Source organism: Bombina bombina, chromosome 3, assembly GCF_027579735.1.
Source record: "Bombina bombina isolate aBomBom1 chromosome 3, aBomBom1.pri, whole genome shotgun sequence".
Classification (NCBI taxonomy): domain Eukaryota; kingdom Metazoa; phylum Chordata; class Amphibia; order Anura; family Bombinatoridae; genus Bombina; species Bombina bombina.
In genome coordinates, this window is record NC_069501.1 from 277,538,840 (window position 1) to 277,558,469 (window position 19,630).

The 19,630-nt window shown below is 37.7% G+C and overlaps 1 protein-coding gene across 2 annotated transcripts in view; it reads right to left on the reverse strand.

Moving 5' to 3' along the window:
* The window catches only part of NCBP3 (nuclear cap binding subunit 3), a gene marked incomplete at its 3' end in the record, with an annotated part of 69,560 nt that overhangs the window by 13,960 nt on the left and 35,970 nt on the right, over positions 1–19,630 (reverse strand). Inside the window, 2 exon segments of one of the 2 annotated variants that reach the window (XM_053706304.1) lie at positions 17,030–17,133; positions 17,434–17,482. In XM_053706304.1, coding sequence (XP_053562279.1) covers positions 17,030–17,133; positions 17,434–17,482 — 153 coding nt within the window. 2 annotated transcript variants of the gene reach the window in all.

The window sequence follows — 19,630 nt, forward strand, 5'->3', positions numbered from 1 at the left end:
AGATGTTTTGCAAGGACGAATGGTCCAAAATACCTTCATCCAGACACTCATTACAGGCTATAGGAAGCATCTAGAGGCTGTTATTTCTGCTATTATTATTATCCGTTATTTGTAGAGCGCCAACAGATTCCGCAGCGCTACTAAAGGAGGCTCTACTAAATATTGATGCAACATTTCTGTTGGGGTGCCCAAATTTATGCACCTAATTTCAGTTTGATGCATATTGCACATTTTCAGTTAATCCAATAAACCAAAATATTACTGTGTCCTTCAGTTATTTGATAGATCAAAATGAAATTGCTGATCCAAACACCCAATCATTTTTGCATACAAAAAAAAAAAATATTATATATTAGTTGATAAGCCTGCCCAGAGGGCAGTGTGTGTGATAAATGTAACCCCCCAAGCTACAAAAAATACAGAAAAAAATAAACACCATAAACACTATCCAAAATAAAAAAATTAAACCTAATCCCTGTGGAAATAAAAAAAAGCCCCCCCAATATAAAAAACACCCCCTAATCTAACATTAAACTACCAATAGCCCTTAAAATGGCTTTTTGTAGGGCATTGCCCAAAAGAAATCAGCTCTTTTACATTAAAAATAAACAAAGTAAAAACCCCCACCCACCAAAGTAAAAAAAACAAAAACAAAAAAACAACTAACACTAATAAACCTAAACTACTCATTTGTATGGGCATTGCCCTTAAAAGGGCATTCAGTTCTCTTGCAAATTGCCCAATAAACCCTAATCTAAATACACACACACAAAAAAAAAACTAACACTAAAGCCCCAAATAGGTACTCAGACAGTTCCATCATCTTCATCCACAGCGAAGGTGGCACGGAGGTCCGGAGAGGTCTTCCTAGATGTGGCGATCCTAGGCAGTGGTCATCTGTGGCGGCATTTCAGTAGCTCTCATCCTATTGGCTAATTTTGAAAATTTCAGCCAACAGGAATGAAAGGTACCCCAATAAATATGGGGTACCTTGAATTCAATCTTCAGTGTGCAGCGGACAATCACATGAAGAGGAACCTTCACGCCTTCCCCGAGGACCACTGCCGCCTATCACCACATCTGGAAGACCACTCCGGACCTCAGCGCCGCCTTCGCTGTGGATGAAGATGATGGACCCGCCTGGAAGAAGACCTTCTCCACCGGACTTCTAAAACCGTGAGTACCTATTTGGGGCTTTAGTGTTAGGGTTTTTATTTTTTGGGGGGGGGGGGTCCTTTGTTTTTTAGATTATGGTTTATTGGGCAATTTGCAAAGGGTAGTAAAAAAGAGCTGGATGCCCTTTTAAGGGCAATGCCCATACAAATACCCCTTTTAGGGGCAATGGGTAGTTATTAGTTAAGGTTTATTAGTGTTAGGTTTTTTATATTTTGGGGGGTCTTACTGTTAGGGGGGGACTGTATTTTTAAAGAAAATGTATGCTTACCTGTTAAATCTATTTCTTTCTTGACACGATGAGTCCACGGATCATCTAATTATTATTGGGAATATCATTCCTGCCCAGCAGGAGGCGGCAAAGAGCACCACAGCAAAGCTGTTAAATATCACCTCCCGAGTCCCAACCCAGTCATTCGACCGAAGTAAAGGAGAGAAAGGAAGTAACAAGGTGCAGAGGTGTATGAAGTTTATAATAAACAAACAACCTGCCTATCAAAACACGACAGGCTGTGGACTCATGGTGTTAAAAAAGAAATACATTTATCAGGTAAGCATAAATTTTCTTTTTAATGACACGAGTCCACGGATCATCTAATTACTATTGGGAATCAATACCCAAGCTAGAGTACACAGATGATATTGGAGGGACAAGACCGGGGACCTAAAAGGAAGGCACCACTGCTTGAAGAACCTTAAAAAAACCTTGAAGAAATCCTAACTTTGTACGTAAAACTACCTTAGTAAGGAGACTCATACTGCAATGCCGAGAGTTCTGACACTCTACGTGCAGAAGAAATAGCAACAAGAAACAAAAAAACAAAAAAAAAAAAAAACTTTCCAAGATAACAACTTAATATCTAAGGAATGCATGGGCTCAAACGGAGCCCCTTGAAGAACATTAAGAACTAAATTAAGACTCCAGGGAGGAGTAACTGGTTTGAACACAGACCTGATCCTGACCAAGGCCTGGCAAAAAGATTGCACGTCTGGTACGTCCACCAGACGCTTGTGTAACAAAATAGATAAGGCAGATATTTGACCCTTTAGGGAACTAACCGATAATCCTTTCTCCAAACCCTCTTGGAGAAAAGACAAAAACTCTAGGAATCCTAACTCTACTCCAAGAGTAGACCTTGGATTCACACCAATAGAGATATTTATGCCATATCTTGTAGTAAATTTTCCTAGTTACAGGTTTACGAGCCTGAATCATGGTCTCTGACCGATTCTGAAAAGTCCGGCTTGGATAAAATTAAGCGTTCAATCTCCAAGCAGTCAGCTTCAGAGAAACTAGATTCGTATGAAGGAAGGGCCCTCGAAGTAGAAGGTCCTTCCTCAACGGAAGTCTCCAAGGTGGACAAGATGACATGTCCACCAGATCTGCATACCAAATTCTGCAAGGCCAAGCCAGTGCAATGTGGTCAGAGATGTACTCACGAAGGTAGCAGCACCCACTCGTGCTTTGTAACACCTACTGGGATCTTTCAGTGTCCCAGCTCACTGTTCCTCGGTTCCTGCACACCTCTGCTCCAGGCATCTCCCCAAGGGTGAAAAATCAAAACTCAGGCTCTCAGAAAAGTTGATATATATGAATAAGTTTTAATAATATGCAATACTATATAAACATAGGGTACAATGATAACCTCTATGTGATTTAAAAGTTGCAACGCGTTTCTCAGCTGGCACGCTGTTTCATCAGGCATATAATTCCTGAGAGCACTGAGCTTTATACAAAACCACCTCTAATCAAATCTCATGCTTATTGAGCACTTCTCTTTACACAGGTGTTCCTCATCTTACGTTAACTCATACATAGATTGTAAACCCATATAAAAACAATACTGTTTTATCAACACTTCTAATACGAAAAATATATACAAATATCATTCATCTCACAAACTATTTTATTCTCCAGTGTGTGTATCAAGTTACCCACAACATATTTTCTACTTCAATATAATGAAAGTTATCCCCATTGTTAAACCTAATTGTGCCAATACTAAAATCGAAATATTATTTATATATATATATAAAACACGGAAGGGAACTGCACTCTCATACCGGACCGGGTACACATCCCATGACCCTGCAACATGCTCAGCCCTGGGTGCCACTGGCACTCACAGGAAGCTGTGCTGTCCCCCGAGCCACAAGCAGTTAACCCCAGACAGGTCTGGGTGCAAGAACCATAGGGAAAATTACAAAACAAATTAATACAACACACAGAGAAAACCCAGCACTCACTTACAAGCTCTCAGCTAAGATTTAAAAGCAAAAATGGAAAGGTTAGTCACCGCATCTGGCCAAATGGGACAAGCTCAGGTACCACGTCAAGGTCCTTTCCAATACCTGAGACCCTAAAACAGCCACACAATGCAAGCTTTCAAATCCAAACAAACTGAAAACAAGGGAAGGGTGCACAGGAATATGTAACCACCCTAGACATATACAAAACACGGAAGGGAACTGCACTCAGGGCAGAGCATGTTGCAGGGTCATGGGATGTGTACCCGGTCCGGTATGAGAGTGCAGTTCCCTTCCGTGTTTTGAATATGTCTAGGGTGGTTACATATTCCTGTGCACCCTTCCTGGAGAGGCGTATTTTGCATACAAGATAAACTCAATTTGCATACACCTACGATTGAATTTAAAGTTGTGACTGCTGAAACATATACACCCGTAAGTTCTAAATACCCGTGAGTGTTTCAAACAAACCTTGCCATAATCTCCCACTGAAGATTTTACAAAGTTAAGCCAAGGTGGAATAAATTAACTACTATAAAAACATGGGACTCAAATATCCGAATCTTACGGAACTTTAATACCCTCTTTTTTCTCCCACCAATGCTGGGATTTTTTTCGGTATACCGATTAGTTTAAGTGGGCCCACAGTACATACTTTGTATTATACGATTGTGTTTTCTCCTGTAGCAATAAAGTAACTGCTTAGTTTATATGTATTTAATTCTTATTGCAACATTGTGATTATAACAATTATTCTTCAGTGTTTTAGAAGTTTAGGGAACTATAATTTGGATTTTTTTCTGCCACTGGGAAACGAACATACATACATACTTTTTATTTTTTTTTTTATTTTATTTTATTTTTCCACTATAACTGACCTTGAATATTATAAGTTGATCAATATCTGTTGAATCCATATAAAATATGTAACATCCTGTCTTAACATTGTTGCCATATCGGCATTCTGATATTTACTTCCGCATTCGACGTCAGACATGCCTAATCTGTGGGATTTCCTCTTCTATATTGCAGGGGATTATCTGTAAAACTTAATATGATATAAAAGTATATGGTCCCTATTCATGTCGTTTGGGAAAATTGATGTTTTATGCGAGAACTACGTGGTGGCAATGGCACTGTTGACTCCATCATCATAACCTATCTGTGTGACCAAATTTAGGTGGGGTATTTGCTATACCTTAATGTATAAACATAGACCAATAGGTGAATAATAAATAATAAATGTTTACCATTGTCATAAAATGGAATATACTGCTCATTTTCTATGATATATGACCTAGAGTAATGTGAATTCGATGGTCTATTGGTACATAGTGAATAATAAACTGCTAATAAAATAAAAATAATAAATGAAGTGCTAACTAATATAAATTTAATAATTGATACAAAAATTTGTGAACATTAACTAAACGATGTCACAAGAGTCTAAATGTATCTATCAACGACTACGATGTGTGAACATAGGATTTTAACTTAAATTGATGTATAAAATCTAGTGCTTGTCTAATAAGGTAGTCTCTTATTAGACAAGCACTAGATTTTATACATCAAGTTAAAATCCTATGTTCACACATTGTAGTCATTGAAGATAGATACATTTAGACAACTCTTGCGACAGTTTAGTTAACGTTCACAAATTTTTGTATCAATTATTAAATTTATATTAGTTAGCACTTCATTTATTTTTATTTTATTCGCAGTTTATTATTCACTATGTACCAATAGACCATCAGATATATCTATCAAATTCACATTACACTATGTCATATATCATAATATGAGGAGTTTATTCCATTTTATGACAATGGTAAACATTTCTTATATATTATTTACCTATTGGTCTATATTTATACATTAAGGTATAGTAAACACCCCACCTAAATTTGGTCACACAGATTGGTTAGGATAATGATGGAGTCAACATTGCCACCACGTAGTTCTCACATAAAACATAAATTTTCCCAAACGACATGAATAGGGACCATATCATTTTATATCATATTAAGTTTTACGGATAATCCCCTGCAATATAGAAGAGGAAATCCCATAGATTAGGGATGTCTGACGTCTAATGCAGAAGTAAATATCAGAATGCCGATATGGCAACAATGTTAAGACAGGATGTTACATATTTTATATGGATTCAACAGAGATATTGATCAACTTATAATATACAAGGTCAGTTATACTGAAAATTATACAATATATATATATATATATATATATATATATATATATATATATATATATATATATATATATATATATATATAATCGATTTTGGTATTGGCACAATTAGGTTTAACAATGGGGATAACTCATATTGAAGTAGAAAATATGTTGTGGGTAACTTGATACACACATTGGAGAATAAAATAATTTGTGAGATGAATGATATTTGTATATATTTTTCGTATTGAGTGTATAAGTATTGACAAAACAGTATTGTTTTTTTATGGGTTGACAATCTATGTAAGCATTAACGTAAGATGAGGAACACCTGTGTAAAGAGGAGTGCTCAATAAGCATGAGATTTGATTGAAGGTGGTTTTGTATAAAGCTCAGTGCTCTCAGTTAGGAATTATATGCCTGATAAAACAGCGTGCCAGCTGAGAAACGCGTTGCAACTTTTAAATCACAGAGGTTACCATTGTACCCTATGTTTTTATAGTATTGTATTTTTATTCATATATATAAACTTTTCTGAGAGCCTGAGTTTTGATTTTCACCCTTGAGGAGACGCCTGGAGCAGAGGTGTGAAGGAACCATGGAACAGTGAGCTGGGACACTGAAAGATCCCAGTAGGTGTTACTAAGCACGAGTGGGTGCTGCTACCTTTGTGAGTACGATTCTAACATTTTATAAGAGTACTTTGGTGCAAAACTGAATTATGCTAGGAGGCACCCTTCCTTGTGTTTCTTCACAGAATTTGCCAAACATTGCTAAGGAACTCCGCGTTCCTCCCCGATGATTGATGTAAACCACTGAAGTTATGTTGTCCAACTGGAACCTGATAAACTGGGGCCAGGCCAGAAGAGAAATTGTAGATCGATCTTAGTTCCAGAATGTTGATTGGTAGAACAGACTCTGACCAAACTCCCTGAGTCTTTAGGGAGCCCGAGACTGCTCCCCATCCCAGAAGGCTGGCGTCTGTCACAATTACCCAAGAGGGTCTGCGAAAGCAGGTTCCCTGGCAGAGATGATCCTGGGACAACCACCATTGAACAGAATCCCTTGTCTTCTGCTTCAGTAGTATTCGAGGAGACAAAGCTGCATAATCTCTGTTCCATTGACTGAGCATGTCTAGCTGCAGATGAAAATGAGGGAATGGGATGATGTCCATTGCAGCTACCATCAGCCCGACTACCTCCATGCACTGAGCCACTGATGGCCAATGAGTGGACTGAAGAGCTAGGCAAGAATCGAAAATCTTTGATTTCCTGACTTCTGTCAGAAAAAATCTTCATTGAGAGGGAATCTATTATGGTTTCCAAGAGGGTTATCCTTGTACTTGGTACTAAGGAGCTCTTTTCCAAATTTACCTTCCATCCATGAGATCGCAGGAAGGATAACATTTCCGTGTGGGACCTTGCTTGTTGAAAGGATGGCGTCCAGATAGGGCACCACTGCAATGCCCCGTAACCGAAACACCGCCAACAGAGATCCCAGAATCTTTGAGAAAATTCTGGGAGCTGTGGCAAGACCGAAAGGAAGAGCTACGAATTGGAAGTGTTTGTCTAGAAAGGCAAACCTTAGAAACTTGTGATGATCCCTGTGAATGGGGACATTGTAGGTACGCATCCTTTAAATCCACAGTTGTCATAAATTGACCCTCTTGGACTAAAGGAGGAATGGAACAAATATTTTCCATCTTGAAGGACGGTACTCTGAGGAATTTGTTTAGACTATTGAGATCTAAAATTGGTCTGAAGGTTCCCTCTTTTTTTGGGAACCACAGATTGGAATAAAATCCCAGACCTCGTTCCTGCATCGGAACAGGAACTATCACACCCAGGTTGGAGAGGTCCCGTACACATTGTAAGAGCGCCTTGCTTTTTGTCTGGTCTACAGATAATCTTGAAAGCAGAAACTGCCTCTGGGAGGAAAACTTTTGAACTCTAGTTTGTATCCATGGGACACTATTTCTACTGCCCAGGGATCCTGAACATCTAAAGCCCAAGCGAAAAAGGAAAGTTTGCCCCCTACAAAATCTGGTCCCAAATCGGGGGCCTGCCCTTCATGCTGTCTTTAATTCAATAGCAGGCTTCTTGGATTGTTTTCTTTATTCCAAGACTGATTGGGACTCCAGGAGGGTTTGGGCTGTTCCTGCCTGGAGGCGGAAGCGGAAAAATTTCCTTTTAAATTTTGAAAGGAACGACAATAACTAACGTCCCTTTTGCTTGTTTTTCTTATCCTGAGGGAGAAGATGACCCTTTCCTCCCGTGATAGAGATTATTGCCGTCAAGCCCGGTCCAAATAAGGTCTTCCCCTTGTAAAGAATCGCTAGAAGTTCAGACTTAGATGACACATCCGCAGACCAAGGTTTTAACCATAAGGCTCTGCAAGCTAAGACGGCAAAGCCTGAAATCTTTGTTCAACTTGATAACCTGTAGGGAATCATCAGTAATCAAGGAATTAGCCAACTTAAGGGCTTTTATCCTATCCTGAATCTCATCAAGGGGAGTGTCTGTCCTAATAGCATCAGACAACACATCAATCCAATATGTCGTCGCACTAGTGACGGTAGCGATGCACACAGCAGGCTGCTATTGTAAACTCTGGTGTACATACATCTTTGAGTAACCCCTCTAATTTTTTTTTGTCCATAGGATCTTTGAAAGCACAACTATCTTCTATTGGTATAGTAGTTCTCTTAGCTAGGGTGGAGACAGCTCCTTCCACCTTGGGGAAACAGTTTGTCAAGCCTTCTTGACAGAGTCGGCTATTGGAAACATCTTTTTATACATAGGAGATAGAGTAAAAGGGATGCCCGGTCTCTCCTACTCCTTAGCAATGATCTTTGAAGCTCGGTCTGGTACCGGAAAAACCTCTATTGAGGAAGGTACCTCAAAATATTTGTTTAGCTTACTGGATTTCTTAGGATTAACAACGACCGTGGAGTCTGTCGTCCAATGTAGCCAAAACCTCCTTAAGTAACAGACGGAGGTGTTCTAGCTTAAACCTGAAATATACCACTTCAGTATCAGCAACAGGAATTACACTGTCAGAATCTGAAATTTCACCTTCAGATACTACTACGGTATCCTCCTCAGGCTTCTGGGAGGGGACATTTGAAATAGCAACAACTGCGTCAGAAACCTCGCTTACTGAATGTCTGATTTTCCTCTTACGCTTTCCCTGTAACATAGGAAAAGCAGACAACACATCTGAAACTGCAGAAGACATGAGAGAAGCGATGTCTTGTAAAAAAAAACTCCAGCAGGAGCTAGAGAGGGAGCGCAGGACACTGCATGTTAAGGCGGTAAAATTTGGGACGCTTGAGGAGAAAGCTTCGGCATAAATTGAACATTGTCATTGGATTCATGAACAGCATCCTCTTTTGAAAATGTTGGCTCAGAAAAAAAGTCTATCATCCCTATAGTTTAAAGTTCTCACAATGCATGAGGAACAGAAAGGGATTGATGGTTCCACATTGGCATCAAAACATAAACAAGTGACACTTTGTAAGGCCTCTTGGTCCATTCTTACTCACAATGAAACAATAAAAAAATAAAAAAAAAGTTGAAATCTTTTAATAAAATTCAAGCATACAAAAAATGTTACTGTGCCTTTAAATTTTAAACGGTAACTTTTTTCCTTTTATTTATATATTAAGTCTAGAGAGGTCAGAAGGTTTAAACACTGCAGGGCACTACACTTTGCTGAGGTGCCTACCCGACCGTTGAACCCTCTGAGCAGGAGCCGTTCCCACACTGTCAGATCCAGAACAGGCAGCAGCTGTAGAAGTCAGTCTCTGTCTAAACACGCATATAAAGTTAGAGATGCGTAATAGAAGAAACAGCAGAAAAACTTCACCTTCCGGTTATCAGGAAGTGAAGGAAAAAAAGGTGCGCAACTCAATTGCCGCCTCATTTTGTACCGCCCATCGTGGGCATCGCCAATAGTCATCTTCCAGTCGGCATATTTGTTATGAAGCTGCCGGGAGATGTGAACCACCGCCAAATGATTTCCTTGCCCCAGTGCCTGCGTCTAGGCTGTCCCCATAATGTCTCCTGTGTATAAAGGAGAATTTATGCGTTAAGAATATAAAGTGCCCAGTTTTAATAAAGGCTTCCTTATATGTCCCATCCTATAAAATAAAGTGCCCAACTATTTGAGTTCCGTTAACCCCAGAAACTAAAGTCAGCACTAACCTCATATTCTGCCTGACAGCAAGACAGCTCCCAGGTTTGACAGGTCCTCTCCCTCCCATGGACCTGTGACAAAAGAGTAAAGGACTGAGTAAAATCCCTCAGTTTTTCAGAGTTAGGGCAGCATCAGTATGGGAGGCGAAGTGAGAATTATGTCCCACAAGTTCCCATTGCTCTAAAGCCACCACTGCTCTACTGAAGAGACGGATATGGACTACGGCTACACCCCAGAACAAAGCAGCACAATCTTGTACTACTTTACAAATAAACTCTTCATTGAAGAATCTTTTCTAACACCTATAACCACCTCCTTGCTCTTAACATAGGCAAAGAGAATGACTGGTTTGGGAGGGAAGGGAGGTGATATTTAACAGCTTTGCTGTGGTGCTCTTTGTCGCCTCCTGCTGTGCAGGAGTGATATTCCCAATAGTAATTAGATTATCTGTGGACTCGTGTCATTAAAAAGAAAAAGCCCTTTCAAGGGCTATTTGTAGTTCATTCTTAGATTAGGGGGTGTTTTCATTTGGGGGGCTTTTTTATTTTCATAGGGATTAGGTTTAATTCTTTTATTTTGGATAGCGTTTATTTTGTAATGTTAGCCTTTTTTATTTTCTGTAATTTTAGATTAATTTGAATTTAAATTTTTTTAAATTTTATTTCAATTGTAAGGTAGTATTTTTTTGTGTAACTAAGGGGTAATTTAGGGGGTCACAATAAGAGAAGCGGGATTCGGCACTAAAAAAAGCTGAATAGGCAGACTAGTCTTGAGAAAGGCCCAATAAGGCCAAAACGCGTTGACGACATACTGGTGAGCATACTTTCAACATTACTACACTGTGTACAAACAGTTTTGCACTATTTTATTCTTTTTTCTTTTCACAGGTATTTCTACTATTTTTGTTGTAATTTTTTGTGGATTTTATTTTCCATGCCAATTTATCTATCATCCACATCACCACACTCATTTGGATATTTTGCATTTTTGTGAATTTGGTGTATACACTTCACTTTTTAATTTGTGCCTTTTGTTTTTATTTCACTATTTTTCTTTTTTTTTTGGGACCATTCACATTGAGCTTTTTTATCCTTTTGGCACATATATTTATACTACACCGGATAGAAGGAATCACATTACTGAAGGATTTAGAGACTCATTCCTGTACCCCCAATTTGGGGATTTGGACTACCATTTTTGGACATACCATTTGTTCATCTTCTTCATTCACTCCCACAACCACAAACTGTTGTGTATTATTTGAACACTGTTATTTGAACCACTGTTATGATTATCTATATTGTATGATTTGTACTTTGCTGCACATCACATCACACCCCTGTATACTGTAGCGTCATTGACCCTTTTATTCTGACATCTTAGTGCCATTGGTCTTTTTAGACAGAGTATTTTTAGCTCCACACTTTTACATTTAGATAGGCGTTCCAATATTGTCTTTTAGCATTTGCACTACTATTTTTAATTCATCTCAATTACACTTCATCATGGATCCATGAACTGCTTTTAAATTTTATTTTTGTTCCATATTGTTTTATAAATTGTTAAATTTTATATTTCACATGATGTTTATTAAATTGTTTTAATTTATATTTCACATAGCCGGTCTGCCTATTCAGCTTTTTTAGCGCCGAATCCCGCTTCTCTAGAGAGGGAGCGCAGGACACTGCATGTTAAGGCGGTAAAATTTGGGACGCTTGAGGAGAAAGCTTCGGCATAAATTGAACATTGTCATTGGATTCATGAACAGCATCCTCTTTTGAAAATGTTGGCTCAGAAAAAAAGTCTATCATCCCTATAGTTTAAAGTTCTCACAATGCATGAGGAACAGAAAGGGATTGATGGTTCCACATTGGCATCAAAACATAAACAAGTGACACTTTGTAAGGCCTCTTGGTCCATTCTTACTCACAATGAAACAATAAAAAAATAAAAAAAAAGTTGAAATCTTTTAATAAAATTCAAGCATACAAAAAATGTTACTGTGCCTTTAAATTTTAAACGGTAACTTTTTTCCTTTTATTTATATATTAAGTCTAGAGAGGTCAGAAGGTTTAAACACTGCAGGGCACTACACTTTGCTGAGGTGCCTACCCGACCGTTGAACCCTCTGAGCAGGAGCCGTTCCCACACTGTCAGATCCAGAACAGGCAGCAGCTGTAGAAGTCAGTCTCTGTCTAAACACGCATATAAAGTTAGAGATGCGTAATAGAAGAAACAGCAGAAAAACTTCACCTTCCGGTTATCAGGAAGTGAAGGAAAAAAAGGTGCGCAACTCAATTGCCGCCTCATTTTGTACCGCCCATCGTGGGCATCGCCAATAGTCATCTTCCAGTCGGCATATTTGTTATGAAGCTGCCGGGAGATGTGAACCACCGCCAAATGATTTCCTTGCCCCAGTGCCTGCGTCTAGGCTGTCCCCATAATGTCTCCTGTGTATAAAGGAGAATTTATGCGTTAAGAATATAAAGTGCCCAGTTTTAATAAAGGCTTCCTTATATGTCCCATCCTATAAAATAAAGTGCCCAACTATTTGAGTTCCGTTAACCCCAGAAACTAAAGTCAGCACTAACCTCATATTCTGCCTGACAGCAAGACAGCTCCCAGGTTTGACAGGTCCTCTCCCTCCCATGGACCTGTGACAAAAGAGTAAAGGACTGAGTAAAATCCCTCAGTTTTTCAGAGTTAGGGCAGCATCAGTATGGGAGGCGAAGTGAGAATTATGTCCCACAAGTTCCCATTGCTCTAAAGCCACCACTGCTCTACTGAAGAGACGGATATGGACTACGGCTACACCCCAGAACAAAGCAGCACAATCTTGTACTACTTTACAAATAAACTCTTCATTGAAGAATCTTTTCTAACACCTATAACCACCTCCTTGCTCTTAACATAGGCAAAGAGAATGACTGGTTTGGGAGGGAAGGGAGGTGATATTTAACAGCTTTGCTGTGGTGCTCTTTGTCGCCTCCTGCTGTGCAGGAGTGATATTCCCAATAGTAATTAGATTATCTGTGGACTCGTGTCATTAAAAAGAAAAAGCCCTTTCAAGGGCTATTTGTAGTTCATTCTTAGATTAGGGGGTGTTTTCATTTGGGGGGCTTTTTTATTTTCATAGGGATTAGGTTTAATTCTTTTATTTTGGATAGCGTTTATTTTGTAATGTTAGCCTTTTTTATTTTCTGTAATTTTAGATTAATTTGAATTTAAATTTTTTTAAATTTTATTTCAATTGTAAGGTAGTATTTTTTTGTGTAACTAAGGGGTAATTTAGGGGGTCACAATAAGAGAAGCGGGATTCGGCACTAAAAAAAGCTGAATAGGCAGACTAGTCTTGAGAAAGGCCCAATAAGGCCAAAACGCGTTGACGACATACTGGTGAGCATACTTTCAACATTACTACACTGTGTACAAACAGTTTTGCACTATTTTATTCTTTTTTCTTTTCACAGGTATTTCTACTATTTTTGTTGTAATTTTTTGTGGATTTTATTTTCCATGCCAATTTATCTATCATCCACATCACCACACTCATTTGGATATTTTGCATTTTTGTGAATTTGGTGTATACACTTCACTTTTTAATTTGTGCCTTTTGTTTTTATTTCACTATTTTTCTTTTTTTTTTGGGACCATTCACATTGAGCTTTTTTATCCTTTTGGCACATATATTTATACTACACCGGATAGAAGGAATCACATTACTGAAGGATTTAGAGACTCATTCCTGTACCCCCAATTTGGGGATTTGGACTACCATTTTTGGACATACCATTTGTTCATCTTCTTCATTCACTCCCACAACCACAAACTGTTGTGTATTATTTGAACACTGTTATTTGAACCACTGTTATGATTATCTATATTGTATGATTTGTACTTTGCTGCACATCACATCACACCCCTGTATACTGTAGCGTCATTGACCCTTTTATTCTGACATCTTAGTGCCATTGGTCTTTTTAGACAGAGTATTTTTAGCTCCACACTTTTACATTTAGATAGGCGTTCCAATATTGTCTTTTAGCATTTGCACTACTATTTTTAATTCATCTCAATTACACTTCATCATGGATCCATGAACTGCTTTTAAATTTTATTTTTGTTCCATATTGTTTTATAAATTGTTAAATTTTATATTTCACATGATGTTTATTAAATTGTTTTAATTTATATTTCACATAGCCGGTCTGCCTATTCAGCTTTTTTAGCGCCGAATCCCGCTTCTCTTATTGTGTATCTTTATCCAGTCCGCTAGGGTACTGTTGTGGGACCAGGCTTTAGGCTGTGCCACGTTCGCTTAGGACACTTAGATCCTTTTTCGGTAATTTAGGAGGTGTTAAGTTAGGGAGCTTAGTCATTAAATTCTTTTTTGCGTTGTGGAGGTTGGCGGTTTAGGAGTTAATAGATAAATTAGGTTTAATGCGTTGTGGGGGGTTGGCGGAATAGGGGTTAATAGATGTATTAGGTATTTTGCGAAGTTGTGGATGGCGGATTTAGGGGTTAATTTTATTGAGGAGGTTTCCCCTTAATACTTCGTATTTTTTTTTTTTGAATGCTCTGTTTGATTTTGCTGCATCCCGGTGGATTACAAAAACGGCAGATGGTGAAAGAATCCACCGAAGAGTGTGAGTGAATCTTTCCATCTATCTCTATCTCTCACAAGTACAAACACACCTGGCCTTCCAACTGACCTGGCATCGTGTGGCGGGGGCGCAGAGTGGGCATGGCGGGGATAAAAAGTCTACACACCCCTGTTAAAAATGTCAGGTTTCTGTGATGTAAAAAAATGAGAAAGATAAAAAATTTCAGAACTTTTTCCACCTTTTAATGTGACCTATAAACTGTACAACTCAATTGAAAAACAAACTGAAATCTTTTAGGTGGAGGGAAGAAAACAAAAAATAGCTAAAATAATGTGGTTGCATAAGTGTGAACACCCTTTTATAACTGGGGATGTAGCTGATGTAGCCGTGTTCAGAATTAAGCAATCACATTCAAAATCATGTTAAATAGGAGTCAGCATACACCTGCCATCATTTAAAGTGCCTCTGATTAACCCCAAATAAAGTTCAGCTGCTCTAGTTGGACTTTCCTGAAATTTTCTTAGTCGCATCCCACAGCAAAAGCCATGTTCCACAGAGAGCTTCCAAAGCATCAGAGGTATCTCATTGTTAAAAGGTATCAGTCAGGAGAAGGGTACAAAAGAATTTCAAAGGCATTAGATATACCATGGAACACAGTGAAGACAGTCCTCATCAAGTGGAGAAAATATGGTACAACAGTGACATTACCAAGAACTGGACGTTCCTCCAAAATTGATGAAAAGACGAGAAGAAAACTGGTCTGGGAGGCTACCAAGAGGCCTACAGCAACATTAAAGGAGTTGCAGGAATATCTGGCAAGTACTGGCTGTGTGGTACATGTGACAACAATCGCACGTATTCTTCATATGTCTGGGCTATGGGGTAGAGTGGCAAGACGAAAGCCTTTTCTTATGAAGAAAAACATCCAAGCCAGGCTACATTTTGCAAAAACACATCTGAAGTCTCCCAAAAGCATGTGGGAAAAGGTATTATGGTCTGATGAAACAAAGGTTGAACTTTTTGGCCATAATTCCAAAAGATATGTTTGGCCCAAAAAAAAAAAAAAAACTGCACATCACCAAAAGAACACCATATCCACAGTGAAGCATGGTGGTGGCAGTATCATGCTTTGGGGCTGTTTTTCTTTAGCTGGAACTGGGGCCTTAGTTAAGCTAGAGGGAATAATGAACAGTTCCAAATACCAGTCAATATTGGCACAAAACCTTCAGGCTTCTATTAGAAAGCTGAACATGAAGAGGAACTTCATCTTTCAGCATGACAACGACCCAAAGCATACAACCAAATCAAAGTAATGGCTTCACATTAAAGGTTTATCTTTGTCTCGTTTTCTTACATCACAGAAACCTTTTAACAGGGGTGTGTAGAATATATATATATATATATATATCTATATATATCTATATATATCTATATATATCTATATATATCTATATATATCTATATATATCTATATATATCTATATATATCTATATCTATATCTATCTATATCTATCTATATCTATATATATCTATATATATCTATATATATCTATATATATCTATATATATCTATATATATCTATATATATCTATATATATCTATATATATCTATATATATCTATATATATCTATATATATCTATATATATATCTATATATATATCTATATATATCTATATATATATCTATATATATATCTATATATATCTATATATATCTATATATATATCTATATATATATCTATATATATCTATATATATCTATATCTATATATATCTATATCTATATATATCTTATTGAAATGTGACTAACAATAGGGTTTAAATGTAGGTAGCAGAAAAAAAAAAAAAAAAAAAAAAGCTAAAGTGTTAAAAGCGGTTTTCTGGTGCCTTTTGTTTACATAGCTTTTCTACAGCCATTTATTGAAACTTTTAGTAAAGGTGGAGGTTTCAACATGAAAAGTAGCTATTTCAATTGACTAAAAAAAAAAAAGCTATTCGTAAACAATTCAACAAACTCCAGCAGTCAAATTAATACATTAAAGTGACACTGAACCCAAATTTTTTCTTTCGTGATTCAGATAAAGAATGCAATTTTAAGCAACTTTCTAATTAACTCCCATTATCAATTTTTCTTCATTCTCTTGCTATCTTTATTTGATAAAGGCATCTAAGCTTTTTTTGGTTCAGAACTCTGGCCAGTCTTTTTTATTGGTGGATGAATTTATCCACCAATCAGCAAGGAAAACCCAGGTTGTTCACCAAAAATGGGCCGGCATCTTAACTTACATTCTTGCATTTCAGATAAAGATACCAAGAGAATGAAGAAAAATTGATAATAGGAGTAAATTAGAAAGTTGCTTAAAATTTCATGCTCTATATGAATCACAAAAGAACAATTTTGGGTTCAGTGTCCCTTTAAGGGGGGGGGTGGAGTTTACAGTACACTGTCCCTTTAACGCACATTATCCTACCCAGATACAGTTCTTACTTAGTTCATTTTCTCTGATTTGTAAGACATAAATGTCTATTTTCACATAAAAATATTATTCCACCTATGTTTTTTAAAATTGAATCATGACGTATTTCTTTCTGAAAAGAACAAGCCTGCCTTTACCCGAATGTAGGTGCTTGTATGCTGGAGTTAAACGATCATCTCCAATAAATGTCCTCTTCTTAATTACATCCCGCTGGATACGACGTGAATGATATCTCTTCTTCCTGTAATAAATTCAGAGCCCTTACAATTGACAAATGAGGGAAAAAGCAACACAGGTAAGCACTGCAGACCGTTCCAGGTATATTTCCGGGTAAATATGTAAAAATGCCTCCTTTTAAATTTTATTTTTAAAAAAGCTCCCAAGAAGTGCTGCACTCTCAACCTCACAATTACTTCACAGAGCAAACAAATCTCAGTTCAGTAAAGGACGACAACCGAAACACATGAAGCATTCACACAAACATTCTCACCAGGAGTTACTCAGGATCCCCTTCATGCCCCCATAGTTTGGATTCCCATACTTCATATAGTACTGACTTCTTCGTGCTGCTCCCTGTTCTTTCTTGTCATCTAAAATATCCAGAAAAAGCAGACAATGAAAATACAGTTTGCTTCTATAAATCGTTCAGTTAATAAGTATATTGACATCTCCATGCATTAAAGTGAATGTAAAGTTAACACTATTAGCTAAAGTGAAACGATAGAAGTTAATGAGACTTTCATTCATGAAATCTTTAGTATATACACTTATCTTCAGAGATATTTCACTAGAAACGCTATACGGATAAGCGCCGATCCTCCACCCCCCATATACAGCAATTGATTGACAGATGACTCATCTGCAATCAACTAATTGCCGTCCGTGTCCCCAGTTAAGAGATACTGGCAGACAGCTGCCAGTACCTAAAATGGTGCCTAACAGTTAAAGGGGGGATCCTACACTGCAGAAAATATAAAAAGAAATATAAAAAATGCCTTACATTTTCGTACTTGTAGACTGTCTGCTAGTAACTCAGATGGGGGTGGAGGAGGGAAGAGAGCTGTTTGGGAGGGATCAGGGGTGGGTAGTGTCAGGCTAATCTCTACACTAAAGCTAAAATTAACCTTTTAAAAAAAAAAAAAAAAAAAAGTACATCAACCCCTTCACTGCCAAGAATAGTAGAAGTGTGGCGGCCCTCTAATTACGAACAAAACAATGGCAAAGCCATATAGGTCTGCTATTTCTGAAAAAAAGGGATTCCCAGAGAAAGCTTTACAAACATTTGTGCCATGATTGCACAAGCGGTATTAAATAATTTCTGTGAGAAACCCAAAGTTTGTGGGAAAAAAGTACCAATTTTTTTTTTTATTGCATTTGGCGGTGAAATGGTGGCATGAAATGTACCAAAATTGGCCTAGCTCAAAACCTTGAGTTGTCTACTTAAAAAAAAAAATCTCTCTCTATCTCTAAAAGTTCAAAGTAGACAAGCACTCCAGAGTTCAAGTCACAAATGCCCAGGGTGCAACAGATAGGCAAATAGAATAGAAGAAAGAGTGCACTCGCCAGGACTTTTCAGAATTTTATTCCAAATATGTGAACGTTTTCGGGGGTTTAGCCCCTTCCTCAGACATACAAAATAACAATGTGAATCAACCCACACCAGACACCCTTATGTAAGGTAGGCCAACCAATCAATCGCTCTCCAGAGTTAGGTGCCACCCGCATGGTGATGTCACCCCTCCAGCAACGAATCAGAGTGGCCCAATAAAAATTACAATGTGAAACAGCAGGATAATGGGCTATACACAAACTAAACAAAAAGTCAAAAATACATAATATATAAATTGACCAGAAATCTCAAAAGCAAAAAGGAATGTAGAAATTAAATACATAAGCAAAACAGAAAGAATACAAATAAGTACAAAAAAATGTATGTTTGAAAAATCATAAACACATAGGTAAATTAGTTAAACACATATGTAAAGCAGGTCACCACCTCAAGAAATAGTAGACAAAGGCACAATACATATCATCCAAGGACATCCCTAAGCAGCAGTGACAATATATGTTTAATATACACCAAGGAGATAGGAGACCCAAGTCATTAGCATATTGAACTCAAAAATGTCCGACATCCAACCCCAGCAATCAAATACAATAGCAGTACCCGGAACCTAAATAGCAGGCATAATACACACATACACGCTGCTATTGTATTTATTGACTGCTGGGGTTGGATGTCGGACCTTTTTGAGTTCAATATGCTAATGACTTGGGTCTCCTATCTCCTTGGTGTATATTAAACATATATTGTCACTGCTGCTTAGGCATGTCCTTGGATGATATGTATTGTGCCCTTGTCTACTATTTCTTGAGGTGGTGACCTGCTTTACATATGTGTTTAACTAATTTACCTATGTGTTTATGATTTTTCAAACATACATTTTTTGTACTTATTTGTATTCTTGCTGTTTTGCTTATATATTTAATTTCTACATTCCTTTTTGCTTTTGATTTTTCTGGTCAATTTATATATTTATTTTGACTTTTTGTTTAGTTTGTGTATAGCCCATTATCCTGCTGTTTCACATTGTAAATTTTTATTGGGTCACTCTCATTCGTTGCTGGAGGGGTGACATCACCATGTGGGTGGCACCTTACTCTGGAGAGCGATTGATTGGTTGGCCTACCTTACATAAGGTAGTCTGGTGTGGGCTGATTCACATTGCTATTTTGTT